At 37.8% G+C, this 21027-nt stretch overlaps 1 protein-coding gene across 1 annotated transcript in view; it reads right to left on the reverse strand.

Moving 5' to 3' along the window:
- CHN2 (chimerin 2) overlaps positions 1–21027 on the reverse strand; it is a 182451-nt gene that overhangs the window by 98061 nt on the left and 63363 nt on the right. The window contains exons 2-3 of the mRNA XM_060782002.2: positions 19010–19048; positions 14648–14703 (exon numbers count right to left, since the gene is read on the reverse strand). Coding sequence (XP_060637985.1) covers positions 14648–14703; positions 19010–19048 — 95 coding nt within the window. The remainder of the gene's footprint in view (positions 1–14647; positions 14704–19009; positions 19049–21027) is intronic.

A 21027-nucleotide genomic window follows, 5' to 3' on the forward strand; every position in this document is an offset into this window, starting at 1 on the left:
AAGACAGTTTCTCATCTCAAGGAAATAGTCTATTTTGATATCCAAACTGATAAGAGAGATTGCCTTAATAACATCCTATGAGTTTAGAACTATCAATGTATATATTATTTATTAAAATATGTATATTCTATGTCAAAAGACTTTGGGGTGGTTTATTAATAGCATTAAACCAGGTTAAACTGTTTTTATAACAACAACAACAACAACAACAACAACAACAACAACTTTATTTTTGTATCCCATCACTATCTCCCCGAAGGGACTCGGGCGGCTTACATAGGGACAAGCCCGATCAAACATATTTTAAAATATAGCACACTAAAATTCATAAACAATATCATAAAAGTATAAAATAATCATGGAACAAACAACCAATAGCCTGACATTGTAAACAATTACTGAGCTTGGGTGGGCAGGCTGGTGCAAATCAGTTGCAAGGACAGGGCTGATGGATAAAGTGCAAGAGCCAAATGATAAATTAGGAGTAGAAGGGCAATATGAAATATAACTTATGTCTATAGGGCAGGGAACAATGTTAAAGTGCAAGGGCTAGATCTTGGGTTATAGATGAGGGGGTGGAGGGCGAAATTATTTGGGGAACTGTTTAATCAAAGGCAAGATAATTTAAATAGGCTAAAAGCATATTAACACTAGATTTTAGTAAAATGCTGGTTTTTTTTTTCAGTAGCTGGTGTATCAAAAAAATGTAAACATTGCAACAGAATTATTTTTTTCCTAAAATGAAATGCACTCCAAAATTATGCATTATCTTGCACGTTTTAAGGCAAACATGGGGTAAATTTTGACATCCTTATGAATCAATTCATCTTATCCAATTTACCATTGCTATCATGTTTCAATAGCAGCATCTTAATTTTCCCACCATTATTTCAATCCATTTAGATTATAGTTCTCAGAATAAAAGAACTAACCATTTATTACAATTAGTCTTGCTAATCAGGCCCATTTGCTTTAAAGGTGAAAAGGGTTTTCGTTATACCTGCTACGTTTTCTTACATATGTAACTCATTAAAATGCCAACATATACCGCACTCTTCCCAGGTGCCTCACAAAGGCTCAATTGCACTATATTATCTACCATAATTCTTCACTTTGCAGACATTTGCTGTATGCAGCTCAGTAGAGGTCAGAGTATAATGTCTCTATTCTCCTTTATCTCTTTCTGTATTGCCTTGGGTCTTTATGGTCTAAATCTATTGTGCGCCAACATGAAACGCCCATGAGAACTGTGGTGTTTATCACTAGTTCTGTCAATTGAGGTCAGTTTGCCCCTGAAGGTCACCAAAATGAATCAAGTGAAAAAGTTGTTCAAGGTGGTAGATTAAGAATTATGGAAACTGATTGCCTCTAAGCATATTCTCAGGCCAGGAATGTACCAGAAGTAACGTTCATGTGTATATTCATTCATACATAAACTACTAGGGCTGTGCAAAACTTTGTAACTAATTCGTCATACCTATTTCATAAAATTTGTACATACAAAGCAATATTAAGAAATATCAGTGGTGCCCACACAAACAATTAGGATTTTAAAAACCTGACCTATGACATTTGGAAGAGTTATGTAAATGGCTCTAGGTCTTTGTGGCGGGCGCCACTTCTCCCCTAAAAGGGCTGGGTTTAGCTCCCTCAAAGGGCTCTGAGGATGGTGACACCAGAGTGGAGGGAGGAGCCCCGGTCTTTCTCCAAAGGGGGTGGCGAGGAAGGGAGGGATGCCTGGCTGGATGGTTGGGCAAGGAAGAAGTCCCTAAGGCACATGGCCGGCCCAGAGAGAGGCAGAGACCACACTCACATTGAGTCTTTGACGCGGGAAGCAAGCAGAATTCTGGGAAATGAGGTTTGGTCAGGGTCGTTTGAATTCTCTGCCACAGGAGTCCTCACTTTCCCAAACTACATTTCCCAGAATTCTGCTTACTGCTTTGTACCGCCTCCTCCTCCTCCTCTTCTTCCCTGAAAGTTTTGGTGGGGTATTGTTGGGAGTTGAATCAACCCTATAAGGTTGACAAGTAGTCCATGGTAGTCCACACTCTGGTTACATCCCGTATAGACTACTGCAACATTCTCTATGTGGTGTTACCTTTGAAGACTATTCGGAAGTTTCAAATGGCCCAACGGGCAGCAACCAAGTTGTTAACAGGAGCAGCACTCAGGGAGCACACAACTCCTCTGTTGCGTCAGCTCTGCTGGCTGCCAGTTTGCTACCGAGCACAATTCAAAGTGCTGGCTTTAGCCTATAAAGCCCTAAACGGTTCTGGCCAAGCTTACCTGTCCGAACGTATCTCTCTTTATGAACCATCTAGGACCCTAAAATCTTCTGGGGAGGCCCTGCTCTCGGTCCCGCCTTCTTCACAGACTTGGTTGGCAGGAACAAGGGACAGGGCCGTCTCAGCGGTGGCCCCTCGGCTATGGAACACCCTCCCTAGGGATATTAGATTGGCCCCCATCCTCCTAACATTTCGAAAAAAAGATAAAACCTGGCTTTTTGAGCAAGCTTTCCCAAATGCTGTGTAGTAGACAAACTCTGATCTTCGGAACGATTGGATAATGCGATTGGGTACTGATTTTAGTAATGAGACGCCATGGATTTATATTTTTATCGGTTCTATTTTATTTTATCAAATGCTATTTATGCTAAATGTTTTAATTGTTCTGTGTTTTGTTGTTGTCCATTCGTTCAGTCGTCTCCGACTCTTCGTGACCTCATGGACCAGCCCACGCCAGAGCTCCCTGTCAGCCGTCACCACCCCCAGCTCCTTCAAGGTCAGTCCAGTCACTTCAAGGATGCCATCCATCCATCTTGTCCTTGGTCGGCCCCTCTTCCTTTTACCTTCCACTTTCACCAGCATAATTGTCTTCTCTAGGCTTTGCTGTCTCCTCATGATGTGGCCAAAGTACTTCAACTTTGTCCCTTCAATGAGCAGTCGGGCTTTATTTCCTGGAGGATGGACTGGTTGGATCTTCTCGCAGTCCAAGGCACTCTCAGAACTTTCCTCCAACACCACAGTTCAAAAGCATCTATTTTCCTTCGCTCAGCCTTCCCTAAGGTCCAGCTCTCACATCCATAGGTTACTACAGGGAATACCATGGCTTTGACTATGCGGATCTTTGTTGCCAGTTCTGTGTTTTGTAGGCATCAAATTGTGCCATTTGTAAACCAGCCTGAGTCGTCTTCAGGCTGAGAAAGGCAGTATATAAATATGGGAAAGAAAGAAAGTTGAGAAACAGTAACTCCAAAGTTTACCTAGTAGGTTTCCTATCATCATCATCATCATCATCATCATCATTTCAAAGGCTGAATGGGCATTTGTTGGGAGTGGTTTGACTGTGATTTTCCTGCCTGGCAGAAGGGGGTTGGATTGGATGGCCCCTCTTGAAAAACAACTACAAAACATATTTTCTGGTTCCAGTGCTCTGAAAATAAATCCTACTATAAATCCAAAATGAATATTTAGGTCTGCAAACAGAGTGGTTTATTTTTAACATTACTTCCTAGCACTGAAATATTTTAAACATCAGCAAACATCTAGTTGTGTCTGAGAGTTAACACAGTATAATATAAATGTTTATCCTACTTATTATAGGATCAAAATCATATAATACTTTATCAATTCAATAATTTATGGTACATACCAAAGAGAATGTGGGCCATATGTTATAGAATTACTGAATGTACTATATGAAGAAAACCTCTTTTCCACATTTCTTGACTACTGGTAGTTTTGTCAAAATGTTCTTAATATTTTGCTATGTTTTCAAAGGCAAGGAAAATATGTGTTATCAAAAGCTTTCATGGCTGGAATCACTAGGTTGCTGTGAGTTTTCCGGGCTGTATGGCCATGTTCCAGAAGCATTCTCTCCTGACATTTTGCCCACATCTACAGCAGGCATCCTCAGAGGTTGTGAGGCATATTGGAAACTAAGCAAGGGGGGTTTACATATCTGTGGAAGATCCAGCGTGGGAGAAAGAACTCTTGCCGGTTGTGAATTTTGCAATTAATCGCCTTGATTAGCATTGCAAAACCTATAGTTGAAGGAACATGCATAATAATTCCAGATAAAGATAAAATATTCCTCAAAATGGAAAATAAAGAAAATACCCTGATTATAGTCCCAAGTGCTAATATAGAATTTTAAACTTTTTTTTTTCTATTCAGAATCATTGCACTAAGGACAAAAGTGCTGGTACCGGTATCTGAAGATCAATTTATAACCACAAAGCAGCCTTTCTCTTTCTCCATAATTATATTTGTGCCTCCACACCCATAATCTCTGATTGTCTAATCTCTTAATGATGGGAAAAACTGAAAAAGTGCATTAGCAAAATATACAGAACGCAAACATTTACATACAGTGGACTTTAGTACATTAGTCATGGTCAGAATAAGGGAAGGAAGTAACAAGCCCAAGTCATACTGTCTTAGTCACATGGTAAACAAGAACGGGAAGGCAATTTGTGACAAAAAGCTGAGGCATTTCAGTGGATACAAAGATGTTTATATGGGAAGTGGCTGTTCTATCTGTTTGTCTATCTATATATTTACACCACACCTTTCTCCCCAGGGGACTCAAAGTGACTAAGTCCAATAATGATTAGCCCTAAGCTCTCTAAATCTGCAAATGCTCAGCAACAAAGTAGAATGCGGTTCTTGATTCACAAAGGCAGTCACTGTGTTCCATGCATGAGAAACCTGAACAATTATATTTGCATGGAGAAAAGACTCATTTCAAAGCAGAGTAAAGTATTTTACTCTATTTTGTAAATTAGATTATGAAATTAATGACTGACATTTAGTACACTGGTACACTTAGGGATATAAAAAACGACAAGGAATATTTTTCACCTACAACAATACCAGTGTCAAAAAGAGCTTTCAAATGTGCTTTCTCTTGGACATGATTAATATATTCTAATTACTGCCAACAAGCCAGGCTTGTCTTTCCTTTCTTTCTGTTTTGGCTGCATATTCTGATAAGGAAAATGATCTATGATAAGAGTAAGGGCATAGAAACCTATTACAATGACCCCCAATTTTCTATACAAACTGTGACCAGAAAGTTAACGATTTTCTTCTGGTCTCTATTCTTCTCTTCGCTTTCTCTTTGGCACCAATCCCTTTTTAAACTTAGCTGGACCTGATATTTTCACTGCATTAGATCAGCTTGTTTTCTTTATTAAGATTATGTTACCTCTTATTTGGCAGCATTCAAGGAACTGCCGCATATGTCACAAGTGAGCACATTTTGGCTAAAACCCTGAACAGAGTTGTAAGCAGTGAAGCCAATGTTGAATGGAGTGCTGCCAAGACAATGAAAGAAAAGATTTGAGACCCATATTAATTGTTCTCATTTAATCACTGCCAAGTCAAAACACCCCAAAAGTAGAAATGCATGTGTCTTCTTACAGTACGGCTTGGAAAGGAAAGTGACAGGAGAATATTCAAAATTCATTTTAATGCATCTGTGTTAAAACAATCAAGCTTCACAGAAAAGTGTGTGTGCTGTAGGAATTAGCATGTCACAATGGAGCGAAGAGTGGAAAATGTGGAGAAACTGTGGCTTCACATTTCCCAAATAGTCTCGATGCTCGTTGTGTTTCCATCATGGTCTTGAAGAGCCCTTGAGAAGATAAGGCAGGGGCAGAATCAAGAACTGCTAGGACACAAATTGCTCAGGCAACATTCTGAAACCAGAATGAAATCTTTTTTGCTTTAGCTTCCAATGTCCTAAAGGCACCAGATGCCCTCTGATTTGGGGTTAAGCATGGTGGTTTCCGTGATTGGAAGACACCAACAAATAGCAGATACTCTAGGCTATGTTTCAGACAAACTGGCAAAACCACCTCTTAGTATTCCTTGTTTGAAAAAAAAATTCTATGGAATTTGTGGGATTGCCACCAGTCCACAGGTGACATGAAGGCACGCACGTACACACACACACACACACACTACAGTCCTACTCAGGCTCTGCCATTTGTTTCTTGAAAGTCATACTATTGTGTCCAAACCGATGTATCCAGAAAGTCATGCCGCTGTGTCCCCACTGATGTATCAATTCTATGACTTGAGAATACGTTGCTGAGAGATATACTACTTCCTAAGCTAGACTCAATATTTAGTTGAGGGTCATGAATCTCTGGAATTGGAATCTCTAGTATCTTAATTCCAGAAGTCATGGCACTTTGATGGTATGACTGTTCTCTCTGTGTTTCAGTCAAATAGTAAAATCATAATAATGGAGTGTCCTTAGGCCAACCTCTCTTAATATAACCTTCTCCCAAAGGTTGATGTGAGGGTAGAAGTGATGAAGGAAAAATGCAGACTATTCTGAAATGTTTTAGAGAAAAGAGAAAATGGTGATGGTGACAATGATGATTCTGCTTGGCCCAAAAAGGTAGGTAGCGGTGTCTGTGTGTGTGTAAATTCCCATGGCAGGGTAGGCAAAAGAAGCATAACTTCAATTGATATTATTCTCTCCTCTTTTTAGATGCATAGAAGTATATGAATAGGGAAAAGCAGAGGGAGCTATGTGAATATGGAAGTTACACTGAGTTAAAGAACAAATTAATGAAACACTCTGTAGGATACATTAAAAAAAGATTGCCTTTGTATATGCTTCTATATGGCTCGTTATTTTGGCCTAAAGGATTCATACTATCTTCTATTTTAACTTAAGCATACGCCCTGCATTACAGAAAACAATTGCAATTGTCCATATGGCAAAAATTAACATGAAGGCTGCTTTCCTTTCATTTGATGATAAATCCTGTTATCCTGTCACCAGGTGGACAAACAGTCTCTAGAACAGATTGTTTCATTCCAAACAGATTTTCTTTCTTTCCATTGTGCCCAAAATTTGCATATTCCATTCAATCATTTATCAAATGGTAACACATTTGAAGCTGGCTCATATAACATCATCTCATACAATTATGCCAATCTTTGGTTCAAGATGTCGTCTTCCAATTTTTGAGATACTTAGCATAAAAATTAAAATGTATACTATCTGCAACTGATGATAAACCAACTGTCCCTAGTTTGTTCCTGTGTGCTTTCAAGCCTTTTCGAAATTATGGCAACGCTGTGGCAAACCTATCACATGATTTTCTGGGACTGAGAGTGTGTGACTCACCTAAAGTCATTCAACGGCTTTCCATGATCAAGTGAGTAATTTTGTAATCCCCTAGGTTATTGCTACCTAGGCTATCCAAATTGTTTGAGATGACTTTCTAGTATAGGCATACATATCCTGATCCTAAGATATATGTTAAAATCACTTAAGGATTGAGAAAGATTCAGGCTTGATGAAATGTTTTGTTCCATATTTTAATTCAATCCTAAAACATTCCTAATTTAGAAACCAACAATTAAAGAATAAATCGCACTGAAGGCTCTCAAGTCAAATTCCAATCTTATTTTACTGTACTTTGGTTAAATTTACATTAATTCATTAAAACACCACAGGGAAAAGACTAAAGGCACAGAGGACACCCGCATCACCATCATGATTTTTTGCAGACATTAGTAAATTTTACAAGATCCATACCACCATAACAGCAACAATTGAAACAGTAGCCCTTGTATTGAATTACTACTTATGCTTGTTTATACTTTTGACATTTGTGCTTGTCACCTCTGGCTGAAAAGTAAATGGCATTTTTGAATGAAAATCCAATTTCTTTTTCATGTTGAATTGATGGCAGAAGCCGGAAAAATATTTTCACTCTCCAGCCCCAATCCATTACATATCTTATTATCTATGCTAGCATGGTATTTTAACAAACCAAATAAATTTCAGGAGGGCATTTTCTGTCTGTACCACAAACATTTCAGATAAATTTCCACTTGCACATGACAGGGCTTTTGTAGAATAATGGTCAGCAATTTTTGAAACCTTCAGTACACTGCCAAGATAATAAACAGAATGAACAGTATGTTGCTCTTCAAAGGGAAGGATAGGAGGACAATACTTTTTACAAAATTACTCCATCCTCAGAGGAAGATTTAAAGGGTACCTCCCCTTTATGACCAAGTTGAGGGATCTTAGCCTTTTAAGATCTTGGAAATTAGCAATATTTGGTTTCATCTATTTTGTAATATACAATGTTGCTTGATATGAGATGTTCTCAAATGTGAAGAGATAACTAAAAGTTTTGAGTAATGTTCCAGTGGAAATATATTTGTGTATATTTGCTCTTTGATTTTAGGAAATCCCATAATTTGAAGCAATAGTTGAGATAGTCTCAGAGATTGAATGTTTTGTATACAAACCATAAGGTGTACTGATGAGCTACGGCCCACCTGCAGTTTTGGGATAATCACTTTCCCAGAATATATTATTCCAGAGTTGTTGCAAGGAAAGCATAAGAGTGAGGAAGCATATATTCCAGGGGTCCTCAAACTTTTTAAGCAGAGGGCCAGGTCACGGTCCCTCAAACTGTTGGAGGGCCGGATTATAATGTGAAAAAAAACCCATGAATGAATACCTATGCACACTGCACATATCTTATTTGTAGTGCAAAAAAAAAAAACCACTTTAAAACAATACAATAAATAAAGAACAATTTTAACAGATATAAGCTTATTGGTATTTCAATGGGAAGTGTGGGCCTGCTTTTGGCTGAAGAGATAGGATTGCTGTCACCTAACAACCTCTGAGGATGCTTGCCATAGATCAGTGGTTCTCAACCTTCCTAATGCCACGACCCCTTAATACAGTTACTCATGTTGTGATGACCCCCAACAATAAAATTATTTTTGTTGCTACTTCAGAACTGCAATTCTGCTCCTGTTATGAATTGTAATGTAAATATCTTAAATACAGAATGTATTTCATTCACTGGACCAATTTGGCACAAATATCTGATATGCTGACATTTGAATGATGGTGGGGTTGGGGGAGGGTTGATTTTGTCATTTAGGAGATGGGATTTATAGTTCACCTACAATCAAAGAGCATTCTGAACTCCACTAATGATGGAATTGAACTAAACTTGGCACACAGAACTCCCACATCCAAGGGTTTGGTGGGCATTGACCTTGAGTTTTGGAGTTGTAGTTCACCTACATCCAGAAAGCACTGTGGACTCAAACAATGATGGATCTGGACCAAACTTGGCACAAATACTTAATATACTCAATTGTGAGCACAGGTAGAGTTTGGGGAAAATAGACATTTACATTTGGGAGTTGTAGTTACTGGGATTTATAGTTCACCAACAATCAAAGAGCATTCTGAACCCCACCAATGATAGAACTGGGCCAAACGTACCACACAGAACATCCATGACCCACACAGAATGCCCATGTCCCGCACCAGCTGCCCCCTCCCCAGGCCGGCCCCGCCTTCTCCTGGCTTCAGGACGGGGTCTCCCCTCGTCCTGAAGCTGGGAGAAGCCAGGGGAGGCGGCAGGCGGCGTGGCTTTGGGCCCGCGCTGCCTGCCTTCTCCCAGCTTCAGGACGGGGTCTCACCTCGTCCTGAAGCTGGGAGAAGGCGGGGGAGGCGGCAGGCGGCGCGGCTCTGGGGCCGCGTTGCCTGTCGCTTCTCCACACCCTGCGGGCCGGATGAATGCCCTCAGGGGGGCGGGTCTGGCCCGCGGGCTGTAGTTGGATGTAGGATATATACTTTTTGTGAGCTTAATTGAGCAAGGACAAGATATAATGTTAAAAAGAAATCCATATTCCAGATTAAATTATGATATCAGAATGTTCGCCAAACTTCTCACAGCTGAAGCACATCTATTTTCTTCAAGAAAGTGCAAAACACATTTAACTTTTTCCAAGTGAGTTTTGGAATCATATACTCTTCAATTGTTATACACATGTTCAAGGGCATGTAAAGATAAGGTTTATATTTCTCTTAGCTGAGCTGCTTTTCTATGTTTCTGGAAGATACGTAGTTTTGGACTCACCATCCTGATTGGGAGGAGGCAAGAATAAAGCAGTGACTCATGAGGGAGCACCACAGCCAGCCTCATAAAAGTAGATAATTTCACTCTTAAACCAGAGTAATATAAACAATTCAGTCATACCCAATGCAGAAAGAGATCATAATAACACCATCTGTACCAGATGCTGATTAAAAGATGGCAAAGGAAGGGCAATATGATGCTGAAATACAGAAGAGACTTTGTGCTCTGGGTGGAGACAATGAGTGCATAAGAATCCTGTAATTAATTTAGTTCTCATAGTTACAAATGCTAGTACATTTTGGGGAACTTGGATGTAGAAATGAGCCCTAGCATTAGCTCCTCATGAATTCAGTCCTAAAATCTGAGCCAGAATTCTATATCCTCTTTTACCTCCACACCAAACCAACGCTGAAATGGTGGGATAAGAAGGTTTCAGTTATTCTCCTTCCTCCTCATTCTGTAAATCACTGCTAAAGACTTTGTTTAAATCAGTAAAGAATTTGTAATAGCTTAGAATATACAAATCTGTTCTTGATTTTTTTGAAGGGAGTGAGAATTTGGCTTATTTCTGAGTTAATCTGTCCTGAACCATGGTGAGTAAACCACCACTACTATGATACACTTAACAGTCAGCTTGTAGCATGTATAGTCACCCCACGGATTCAAGCATCTGTGATTTGATTTTTTAATCCAAAAAGTAAATCTTCATTTTGACATGTTGTACAAAGGATACTGTTTTACTATGCCACTGTATACAATAGGACTTGTGCATCTATGGATTTTGGTATTTGGGAGGGGGGCAGGGGTGGTTGGAACCAAACCACAGTGGATACCAAGGGCCGACTGCAGTTAACAGGAAGTAACTTGTGATTATATGTTTTTAATTATTTTACATGGGTTTTATAATGTGTGCTAAATGTTTTTAATTGTGTTTTATTATTATTGTGACATCAAATTGTTGCCAGTTTGTAAGTGCCTTGAGTCGCCTTCGGGCTGAGAAAGGCGGCATAAAAATACTGTAAATAAATAAATAAACAAAATAGTTTGGAAATTGCATGTCTGTAACAAAAAGAGCACTGGCATCCAACTTAAACCATCATGTTCCCAGGTATTTTTGCGTGCTCTTAATACGGAAACAGAGGAAAATGTTTTTTTACACATTGCTAAAAATTGCCAGGCATATTACTGTCTTAATGAGACAGCTAGAGGAAATTAAAGAAACATCTGAACCATGTTGCTGCTTCCCAGGGGAAGGAGAAAAATCTGTCTTTCTTTCTTCCATGCTGTAGGGATGTGAACGACACATCCACAAAGATCAAAAGAAAAATTATTTGTAAGCCCAGCAGCCTGATTAGTCAAATGATTTTTTCCTTCAGTGAATCTGTTCTTCCTGTGTCTAAAACCTTTTTACAGGCATCAAACCTGTACTATACCAGATCCTCTAACTAAGAGAGCTCTGTTTCAAAAGGAAGGCTGAAATCCTTTCTAATAAGATAGATGAAGCATTAGCTAGGGTTCTTTACCTACAAGAGATCCATAAGCAGGGACAGATCAACCTCTTTTGTGAAATGCATACATTTTCTAGAATTGTACATATATGCATGTTGATGTGTGATGAACAATGGCAACATATCTGCATTATGTGAAAAATATTCTTTGGACAACAACTGTGAGGATCTTCAAGCCAGCATGGCCAAAATAAGTTTCCCAAACTCTGGGAACCCTTTAGGAAAGAAAGCAATCTTCAAGCTGCTCATTTTTATCCACAATAACACAACTATTGCTATTTCCATAATATTATTCAAACAGGACCACCCCATTCTAGTAACCATAATATTAGTTGACTAATTCCACAGATCATTTAATTAGAAAAAAACATGGGAAAGATAGAGAAACAGTTCATAAAAACAGCCTCCTGTATTCTGATATATTGTCATGATGGAATATCTGTCCAAGTTGCCATTGCAGATCAAGTCCTTGAGCTCTTATCATTTACCTTGATCTTTTACTCTTTAAATCCCTCTCTGGATCTAGTAATTGGATCTCAAAGTGACCACTATCTGGACAACCAGAGGTACTGATCAGTAAGTTCAGTGTGGCATGATGCATTTTCCTAGTTAATTACTGAATTTAAAAATTCTGCCCATTAACATTGTAAGAAATAGATATCTAGTATTATGCTGATTCCATGTAGAACACACAATGACTGAAAGCAAATAAAAAGAAATATATACCAGATTCAGCCAGACCTGAAAATTAATTCAATACTGTTAACTGTTAAAAATTGTATATTAATTAACTAACCTCTCGTACTAATAATTCAAATGCTTATTGCTCAAACATTGAGCCAGACCGTGGAAGAATGGAACGAATATTTTCAATGTCGAACTTTGGAAGCACATTTTGTTTCTGGCTCTTTCAAAAGAGATCTTTTTGTCCTTTTACAGTTGCCTGCTTCCAGCCTGGAATCTCTCTCACATGGGCTATAACACCCATAATAAAACGGTTGGTAGGAAATAGGCAAGCAGTATATGCAGGAACTGTTCAAGCAAGGGAAAATCTCCTACAGAAGGGGATCTCATCTTACAACCTCTTAAGATCAGTTTGTCACTCAACTGCATCTTTATTTTCTTTTCACTCTCACCAACCTGCACTATTAAAATTCTTCAGTGTGAAATATTAAAAAGGAATTATTTACTGTACTTACCCAATTATTTCAATAATTGGATAAGTACAGCAATAAGTGGATAGCTAAAAATCAGTGAATGAATCAGAAGCGGAAAATTCTTAATCTTGTATTTGTGAGAGTTTCACGCATTTTTCTGCATAACTGTATTACTACACCCCTTCCGCATTCCTCAGTCTCAATCAAGAAGTCTGCCAAGTTGGGTCATAGACCAAGCAGGTTTTGCATGCAAGAAACCAAAGAGAATGTGTGGCACCTACTGTTTTAATGATCAGATATTTAATTATCAGATAATTAAAAGGAGGAGGGTAAGAAATAGGATGGGTAGTTTGCGGAGGGGAGGACATCAAAAGAACAAGAAATGGAAGATGGTTTTGAAGGTGTTTAAAAAAAAAAAAAAAAAGAAACCCATGATTTTCCAAGAGGCTAGTAGTGTGTAATACAGGGTGGACCATAAAGATATCCCACATTTTGACAAGGAATAAAAATCAAACAAAGCTATCTAGAAAAGAAGTATATATTTCTGAAAAGTATGTTAAAACAGTTTTGTTTTAATGGATTTTAAAATTTGTATTAGACAAATCATTATGTAAGGATGCAGTTTTAAATCGGCATGCAGCTTTCTCCTCAAACTCCAACCCGATATCCTCAATATCATGGCATGCTTATACTACTTATACAATAATATAGATGGGTTCCTGAGTGAAATGTATATAACAAAAATACCACTTGTATATTGAAGGTGTTTTTTTGTATATAACAAAAAAACACCTTCAAAACCATCTTCCATTTCTTGTATCATTAAACATGATAAACAATGATACAGATGTTCTATATGTATGCTACTGTAGTAAAACGTTGATTTGTACACTTACAGTCCACCAGAGGAAGGCGTGAGGTAGGCCGAAACCGGTCGTGGTCGGCTGTCCCAAAAGCTACTTATAAGAAGACACGACTGTACTAAAAGTTTGCACCGCATTGTTTGTTGTCGCTGTGGGGTCAACAGTGCAGCATGTATATATATTGTTGTTGAATTGTGGTAGGCTGTTACTCAAGCTACTTATAAGAAAATACGACTGTACTAAAAGTTTGCACCATACTGTTTGTTGTCGCTGTGAGGTTAACAGTGCAGCATGTTTATATACTGTTGTTGAATTATATCATTGTTTATGTTATACAAGTGGTATGCTTATACTACTTGCCGAGTGCTGAGTGAATGCTCCTACTACTCACACATTTTCTGGTGTTCTTAGTCCTAAATTTACCAAGGATTTTCTTTTCAGTGGGATTCCAGTTGCCCAAAGATTAGAAATCCATAGCAAAATCGTTTTCCAGTCTGGTACAGTACAGATGCATTTCAAGCTCTCTGCATCGTTATCACAGAACAGTTGTTCTCATAATATGCTTGAACAACAAAGCCCAAAGTTCACTGGTCCAACTCATGGTGGGTACTGAAAACAGCAGAGCCTAACCTACCGAATTAGACCTACCCCACTTCTTTATCCCCAGCTGCTGCAACTGAAAAGAAGCTGCCCCTCTTTCTCCTTGCAGACAGTGCTGTTACAATGCACCGCCACCCTTTGAAATACTTAATACATTCTATTTTTGTACACTCAAATGTGTATTCAGGTGGTATTCTGAATGGGATGTAGCTGTCTAGGTCTTCTGTTGAGAAATGAAATCCATCCTTCCTTCCGCATTTGTCTTTACCATTCTATTTTTCCTTCTTTTCCAAACTTAGCTATTCTTCAGCTCCATAACCTCATCTATTTGACCTGGGCTCCAGAAATTCTCTCCCCATTCTCGCTGTCATTTCATTATACAGTTCATTATTAGTTTGTTTAATAGCAGAGCCATTTGATACCTTTAGTTCAGTAGACCTGCCTGTTTTAATGAACATGACAGAGAATGAAACTAATAACTCAACGAGTGAATGAATAAGTTAATAATTCCAAGCCCTGGGTGTAGCATATTTGAAATGTGAAGACTGCTGACAATTCAATTTAGTACGATATAAAGAAAGTTGGGCTCACCTCTCGAGGACAAATTATCCTCTTGGGACGAGGTGCTTCTTGTTGTAGCTGATATACTGTTAAAAATAAAAACACATAATTAGAAGGCTGCAATTATTATCAACCTTGACTTCTTTAAGTATTAGGGAAGTGTAAATGAAAAAGGAGCATCCCAGATATACAGAACCAATATTGCGATTTTACTTACCCACTAGTTTAAATGAAAGAAGGAGGGAAAAAGGAGGAAGAAGAGGAAGAGGAAGGAACAATAACAACAACACAAAACTAGCATGTATTTAGGCCTAAGTGTAAGTCTGGCTTCACTCTGCCTTTGCTCTATAAATTAAGCAGATACCCGACTCCACAATGAGTTTTTATTGAAGTGCTGTTTCTATTCTAGTAGACTTTAAATAATTAGGTTCGAGACTTAATTTACAAAAGAAAAGTTCATAAATTTATGTTGGAAAGCTACTCTGGAGAGAGGGGTACTTTCTGATTTCACAAGTATCTAGACCAATGGTTCCCAACCTGTGGTCCATGGACCACCAGTAGTCCGCAAGAACTAAAATATAGTCTGCTGCCTCACCGTTGCAGTGAGAGCGACTGTACTTGCAAAACCTTCTTATAGTATCGAGGCTTATTAAATATGGTTTTCTGTGGGAAAGCGGATGCCAACTACTGGATGGCATATGTTCTGTATCAGAAACTAGAGCTGATGTGGTCTATCCAATGCAATTTTCTGAATCAGACCCTAAATAACCAAACCAAATATAAAGTTAACCAAAAACTGATTCATTCCCTTTTGGTGCTAATGTTGGAGAGTGGCCCCTGGTCAAGTGGTCCCTGGTTAAAAAAAAAAAAAGGTTGGGAACCACTGATCTAGACAGTCCTTTCTGCAAAGTAAAAGAAACTGTTCCCCTGACAAATGTATTAAAATTCCAAGAAAAGAGATTTGGCAGAACTTCTTGATTGTAAGGGTTAATGAAAAGTTGATCAGATTATCTTACAAGGCATTGATTTGCCCTTGTTGGAGGCTTTTATATAGGTCTTGGAGGAATATCTTAGCTGAGGATTCTTATGGGCAGTGGACTGCACTAAAATTAAGGATTCTCAAACTGTTCCAGGAATTTTAGACTTCAGCTCCCTGAAGCCTCATCTGCCTTGGCTAATGATCAGGATGCTGGGAACTGAAATCTTAACTAACTGGAAGACTAGAGTTTGGGAAACAGTGGCACTGCTCTGAATGACTGTATGGTTACTATCCAGACCTTTAGTTTCACAGTTGTATGAGCTTATGATTTTTTTTAAATGCACCCCAAGATTTTTTGGAGAAAAGTTGTGAAAATCTACAATATTTTGTTTTAAATTTCAGTTTTTATGCAAAATAAACACTATAAGAGACTTTCCCTTCCTTTTCTGGGATTTTCTTGGTCCAAAAAGTTCAAATAAAAAGTATCAAATTATGGTAGTTTAAGTTCCCTTGTCCAAAGTACTCCTTCAAGTACTTTCTCAAACTCTATGAATGTAAAAAAATATATCTCAGGGACATTATTTCTGTTGAATATTTAAATTGTCACAATATCAATGTATTGTCGAATATCACTTCTTGCTCCATCAAAAATCCATGTATGTGTGTAGACAGGAAGAAGACCCCTGCCCTCTCCACAGTTGTCCAGCCCTGACCTATGGCTACAGAATTCAGAAGTAAAATGGATTAGACTAATGGCTCCTTCTTTGGAGGCTTTTGAACAGAGGATGGATGGCCATCTGTCAGGGGTGCTGTGAAAGTGATATTCCTGCTTCTTAGCAGGGAGTTGGACTGGATGGCCCATGAGGTCTCTTCCAACTCTATGGTTCTATGAATATAAGTAGCTTCTAGTTAATTCAATTTTATCCCCAGAAATTATAAGAATTATATAAATTTAAACTTAAGTCAAACTGGTTAAATTGTTTGTATCAATATTAGTTATGGCTACATATTGATTTTAGATATATTTGTCTATCTTTAGTAGAAGCAGAAATTCAATTAAATGGAAACAAGAAGTATAACATAATAACAGTTGTCTTTATATTAACCATGTTGTACCCTGCCTCGGGTCACAGAGTAATGAGAGTAATAAATAAATTAATTTATTATTATTATGTTTTTATTTTATTTTATTAGAAAAGGGGGATAGAGGCATTTTAAATGGCCCATAGTTTCTCAATGGTGAGCTCTGAAATGGTCTCACCAATTATGAGCTAAACCTAGATGCTGCAGAGTTAACAGGGCACCATTAAAATCCATCCTTGTGATGAGTATGAGATGATGGAATTGGGATGGTCTTTTGGTAGTGAAAGCTTTGTCTCAAAACTTCTAATGCAGTGGTTCTCAACCTGTGGGTCCCCAGATGTTTTGGCCTTCAACTCCCAGAAATCCTAACAGCTGATAAACTGGCTGGGATTTCCGAGAGTGGTAGGCCAAAACACTTGGGAATCCACTGGTTGAGAACCACTGTCTAATGGAACAAGAGAATCAAATTTAAAAGTTTTTCTAGCAACTGATTTTAGGATGCCCAGGAACATATGTGGGTCACAAAAGCCCAAAGATGTAAGAATCAAACCTACAGTGTTGCCAGCTGCCTCCTTTCAAGATAGTTTGGGGAAAAGGAAAATCGACATCATAAAGGATCCTCAGAGAAGCTTTCTGAAAATGCCTGATAAATTGAATCAATTATGAATTAAGCTGGAGGGGAACCCAGAAATGTTCAATTCAATCAGCATGGGATGTGTGCCATTTCCATATGCTGCACTCAAGTGCTCTAGCTGGACCTGAGTTACAAACAACTTCTTATACTTGTGTATCGGAGACCAGGCACAATTTTTAAAACACACGGAGCTAGGATATGAGAGGTTATTTCTCACATTTTAATAAGGTTCTCAAACCAAATGAGTACTAGGATGAAATTTCACAAAGAAATTTGTCCCCATTCTGAATTCTTTCTCTTGGCTTCTTTTTCTTTGTTTTTTGAAAACATGCATACAATATGCTGTTTATATAAATATTTGACTACAGCCATCACAAAGGAAGTGAGATGGCAAGGAGGTAGAAGAGCTTAGATAGCAGACTGAACTTTAGTCAAGAGTTATGTTGCCCAGATTTTGGAGTCAAGCTGGAATAGTTTACACATGGTATGTACTTAAGTATTTTTTAAAAAGAGCTAAACTGAGTAGACACATGATGACAGCTGTAGTGGTAAAATTAGATGCAGACCCATTGTCTACAAATGGTTGTTATTACAGTTGTTATGGCCCATTCTATATATGCTGACCCTATGAATGAGAGGCTTCCAAAATCCAACCTTGGTTATAGTTGTTAAAAAACATCAATTTATATTTCCATACTTCACATTTCTTCATTTTAATATTCAAAATATAGGCTGTTTTTCAGAAGTAAAGATATGGCAGACATCTTCTTCAATATTCCTTTAGTAAAAGACAAGTTCCCTGAAGCAAAAGCTGCAATCAAATCATCGCAATTTCCTTGAACCATGATCTGAAAACAGCAATCAGAGTTAAAGAAAAAGACACTCCTTTTAAAAAAGTGACTCACTGCAGGTTTAACCTTGCAAAACTAAAAATGGGAAAATGAATCACGTTTATGGAAAAGTAAACTATGAGATTGGCAGTAACATTTCCCTTCCCAGGGTTTTGCATTAAAGAGGAATAAAATATATGACATGTCCTTCCAAGTGTGTTAGGGAGAAACAGTAAAATGAGTTTTAAGGACTGTCCAGAAACATGCCAAAACCAGCCCTTGAATCTGGATTAAATATCTTTCCCTGTCCACATTTCAGATTTAGTACTGCAGCGTCTACTCATCAACATGTTTTTAGTCATATCTGTGAATTCTGTCCTTCTGCTCCTGACCTTTGTGTTCTATTAAAATTCCATTCAGGTAGCAGGAGTTCAGAAGGTCAGTCTATCCATTTCAGAAATTAGAAAATACAGAGAAAGAAGGAGCTTAATAGCCATGTGCAGTACAGACCTATACACAATTTCTCAAAGTAATCCTTGTTAGGTTTGATAGGACTACGAGTGTAGTTTCATGGTACTAGGTGGGAGAGCCTATAGCTACACAAAATCCCTGATGTCTCACCAGTCTTCTTAAAACCATTCAGGTTATTTCACATACTCGCTAAATAACCTGTAACTTTGCACGTATTAATATTTAAGACACATTTATAACAGCGTATGTTTAAGTATAACTCCTTCCCCTTTTAAAAAAAAACCCAAATCAGGAAGAAAAAACAAAGAAAAAGGAGGGGGGGGGAAATACATAGAACCCCTCCAGACTTGTATCCTTTGTCCCCTTCTCACTGAATTTCAGTTTCTGATACTCACAGTATGATTTCCATATTGGGGGTTGATAGTCTTCAGCATCTAGAAGAGTGGAAAAAAAGAGAAAAACATAAAGTCAAGCAGAGGCTTATCATATATTATCAATGTACAATGTTTATAGGAGATGTGCAATGTACATCTCCTATAAACACTTTAAAGCCTGCTGGGGAAGAAATGTTACTGCTTTTCATTCATATTGCAGTGAATATTACAAGGAAATGTTTTTATGCAAAAAGGATTCCCCTCTCCACCCCTCTGAATTCTGTAATGCAAAGTTATTTATTTCACAAAATATCCCCATAGCTTAAAATATTAAATTAACTAAAGCGTTCATAATATATTAATTATAGTACATAATACAGAGATTGCATACACTAATACTTGAAAATAACTAACTACTTGGCTTCTAAATCAGAATCAATTAGACAGTCCCCAAACCATGTTACCAAGTGACCTCCTATATACTGATATAACTTACCTGACTCCATTTATATATAATATTTATTTCTCCAACTGTAGACTTAGTGAAGGAAGAGTATAATGAACTGGTAAAGTAATATGCCTGTGTTCTCCTGGTTGTGCTCTGTAAGTCTTCTTATTCTACCTTTTAACTAAAGTAATCTATAAATGAACAAGAAAAGTGGCCCTCGCCTCTAGTAAAATACAATTGGATGTTCATATGGCTTAATCTTATGTTTACTCATAAACCGGTAGCACTGAGTTCAGGTAAGTGTCCACAGGATCATTCTATAGTGAAGTCTGATAACCCTACCCAACCACCCATGGTGAAGGACAGTATAACTTCTTTCTCCTTGTCCCCACAAGTACAAATGAGCACAAGACTTTGACTAATTGCTAACTCTGTAGTTAATAATGGGGTGTTCAGAAGACAAAACTCAGTCTTGTAACACAGTTCTCCTATCAAGCCATGAAGGATTACATCATGTTGTCCTCCATCTCTAAAGAAAACTAGGATTGCAGCAGGATAGAACAATGGTCAAATAGCACTGACTCATTTTTTTCAAGACACAATTAGTGTGTGTGGAACACATACACACAAAACCACAGACAATGTACCAGCACAATTCCCTACCATGAGTAAGTATTGACTGAATGGCAACATCCTGCTCATTTAAAGATAAACATTGACGAGAATGTTAATTGAGAAGTACAAACCTAGGCTGAAGCATTTGGGAAAGAATAGACGAGGTTAACCTGCCTGCTCACATTTACTCATTCAACAGCTGTTAATTAGTATTTGGTCACTTTCTTTAACAATAGCAGCCATTTGCCTGAACTATACCATTGCACAGATCACAAGTATATCATTACAATGATAAATATACCAATCAAATAGACTGTATCATTAATCTACAAAAACTGTCAGTTAATTAAAGTAATGTGATGTTTTTAGTTCTCATACATTACTTATGGAAATGAAAATGGAAATATTTCCTCAGCAATCTCTCTCTCACACAGAGATATATGTATTTTACATGTACCTACATGCAGTCTATTTCATTAGTTATTAACTACAGTACACTTTTAAAAATCAGACTACATAAATGAGGCAATACTCTATCAATTTACAAATACATTTTCCATCTTGCTCACTGCACAATCTCCTAACCATATATTCTCAAACTAATTATTTTTGCAATAGATTACTCCCCTTTACACTTTTTATCTCTTTCAGGTTCAACATATATCATGGTGCTGTTTTCTTAATCGTGAGAACAGTATTATACAAATAAACTGTTTCCCAGCAACTTAATCCTCTTTTATTTGCCTCTACCCTTTCAAGTAGTCCAGACTTGCCTTTCTCCTTCCTAATGCCCATGAGTATGGCATTAGACATTTATTAAATTATCTTATTAACATCAGCCTTGATCACAGTAATTAGATAATCCTGGGGATAATATGTATGTAAAGACACAGTGTAGAGATAAAAGGCTTCTGTTCTAATATAGTTTTACTACATGGACTCCACTTTCATTTGCAATCTAATTTCAGTATGAAAG

Source organism: Anolis sagrei, chromosome 6, assembly GCF_037176765.1.
Source record: "Anolis sagrei isolate rAnoSag1 chromosome 6, rAnoSag1.mat, whole genome shotgun sequence".
NCBI lineage: Eukaryota > Metazoa > Chordata > Lepidosauria > Squamata > Dactyloidae > Anolis > Anolis sagrei.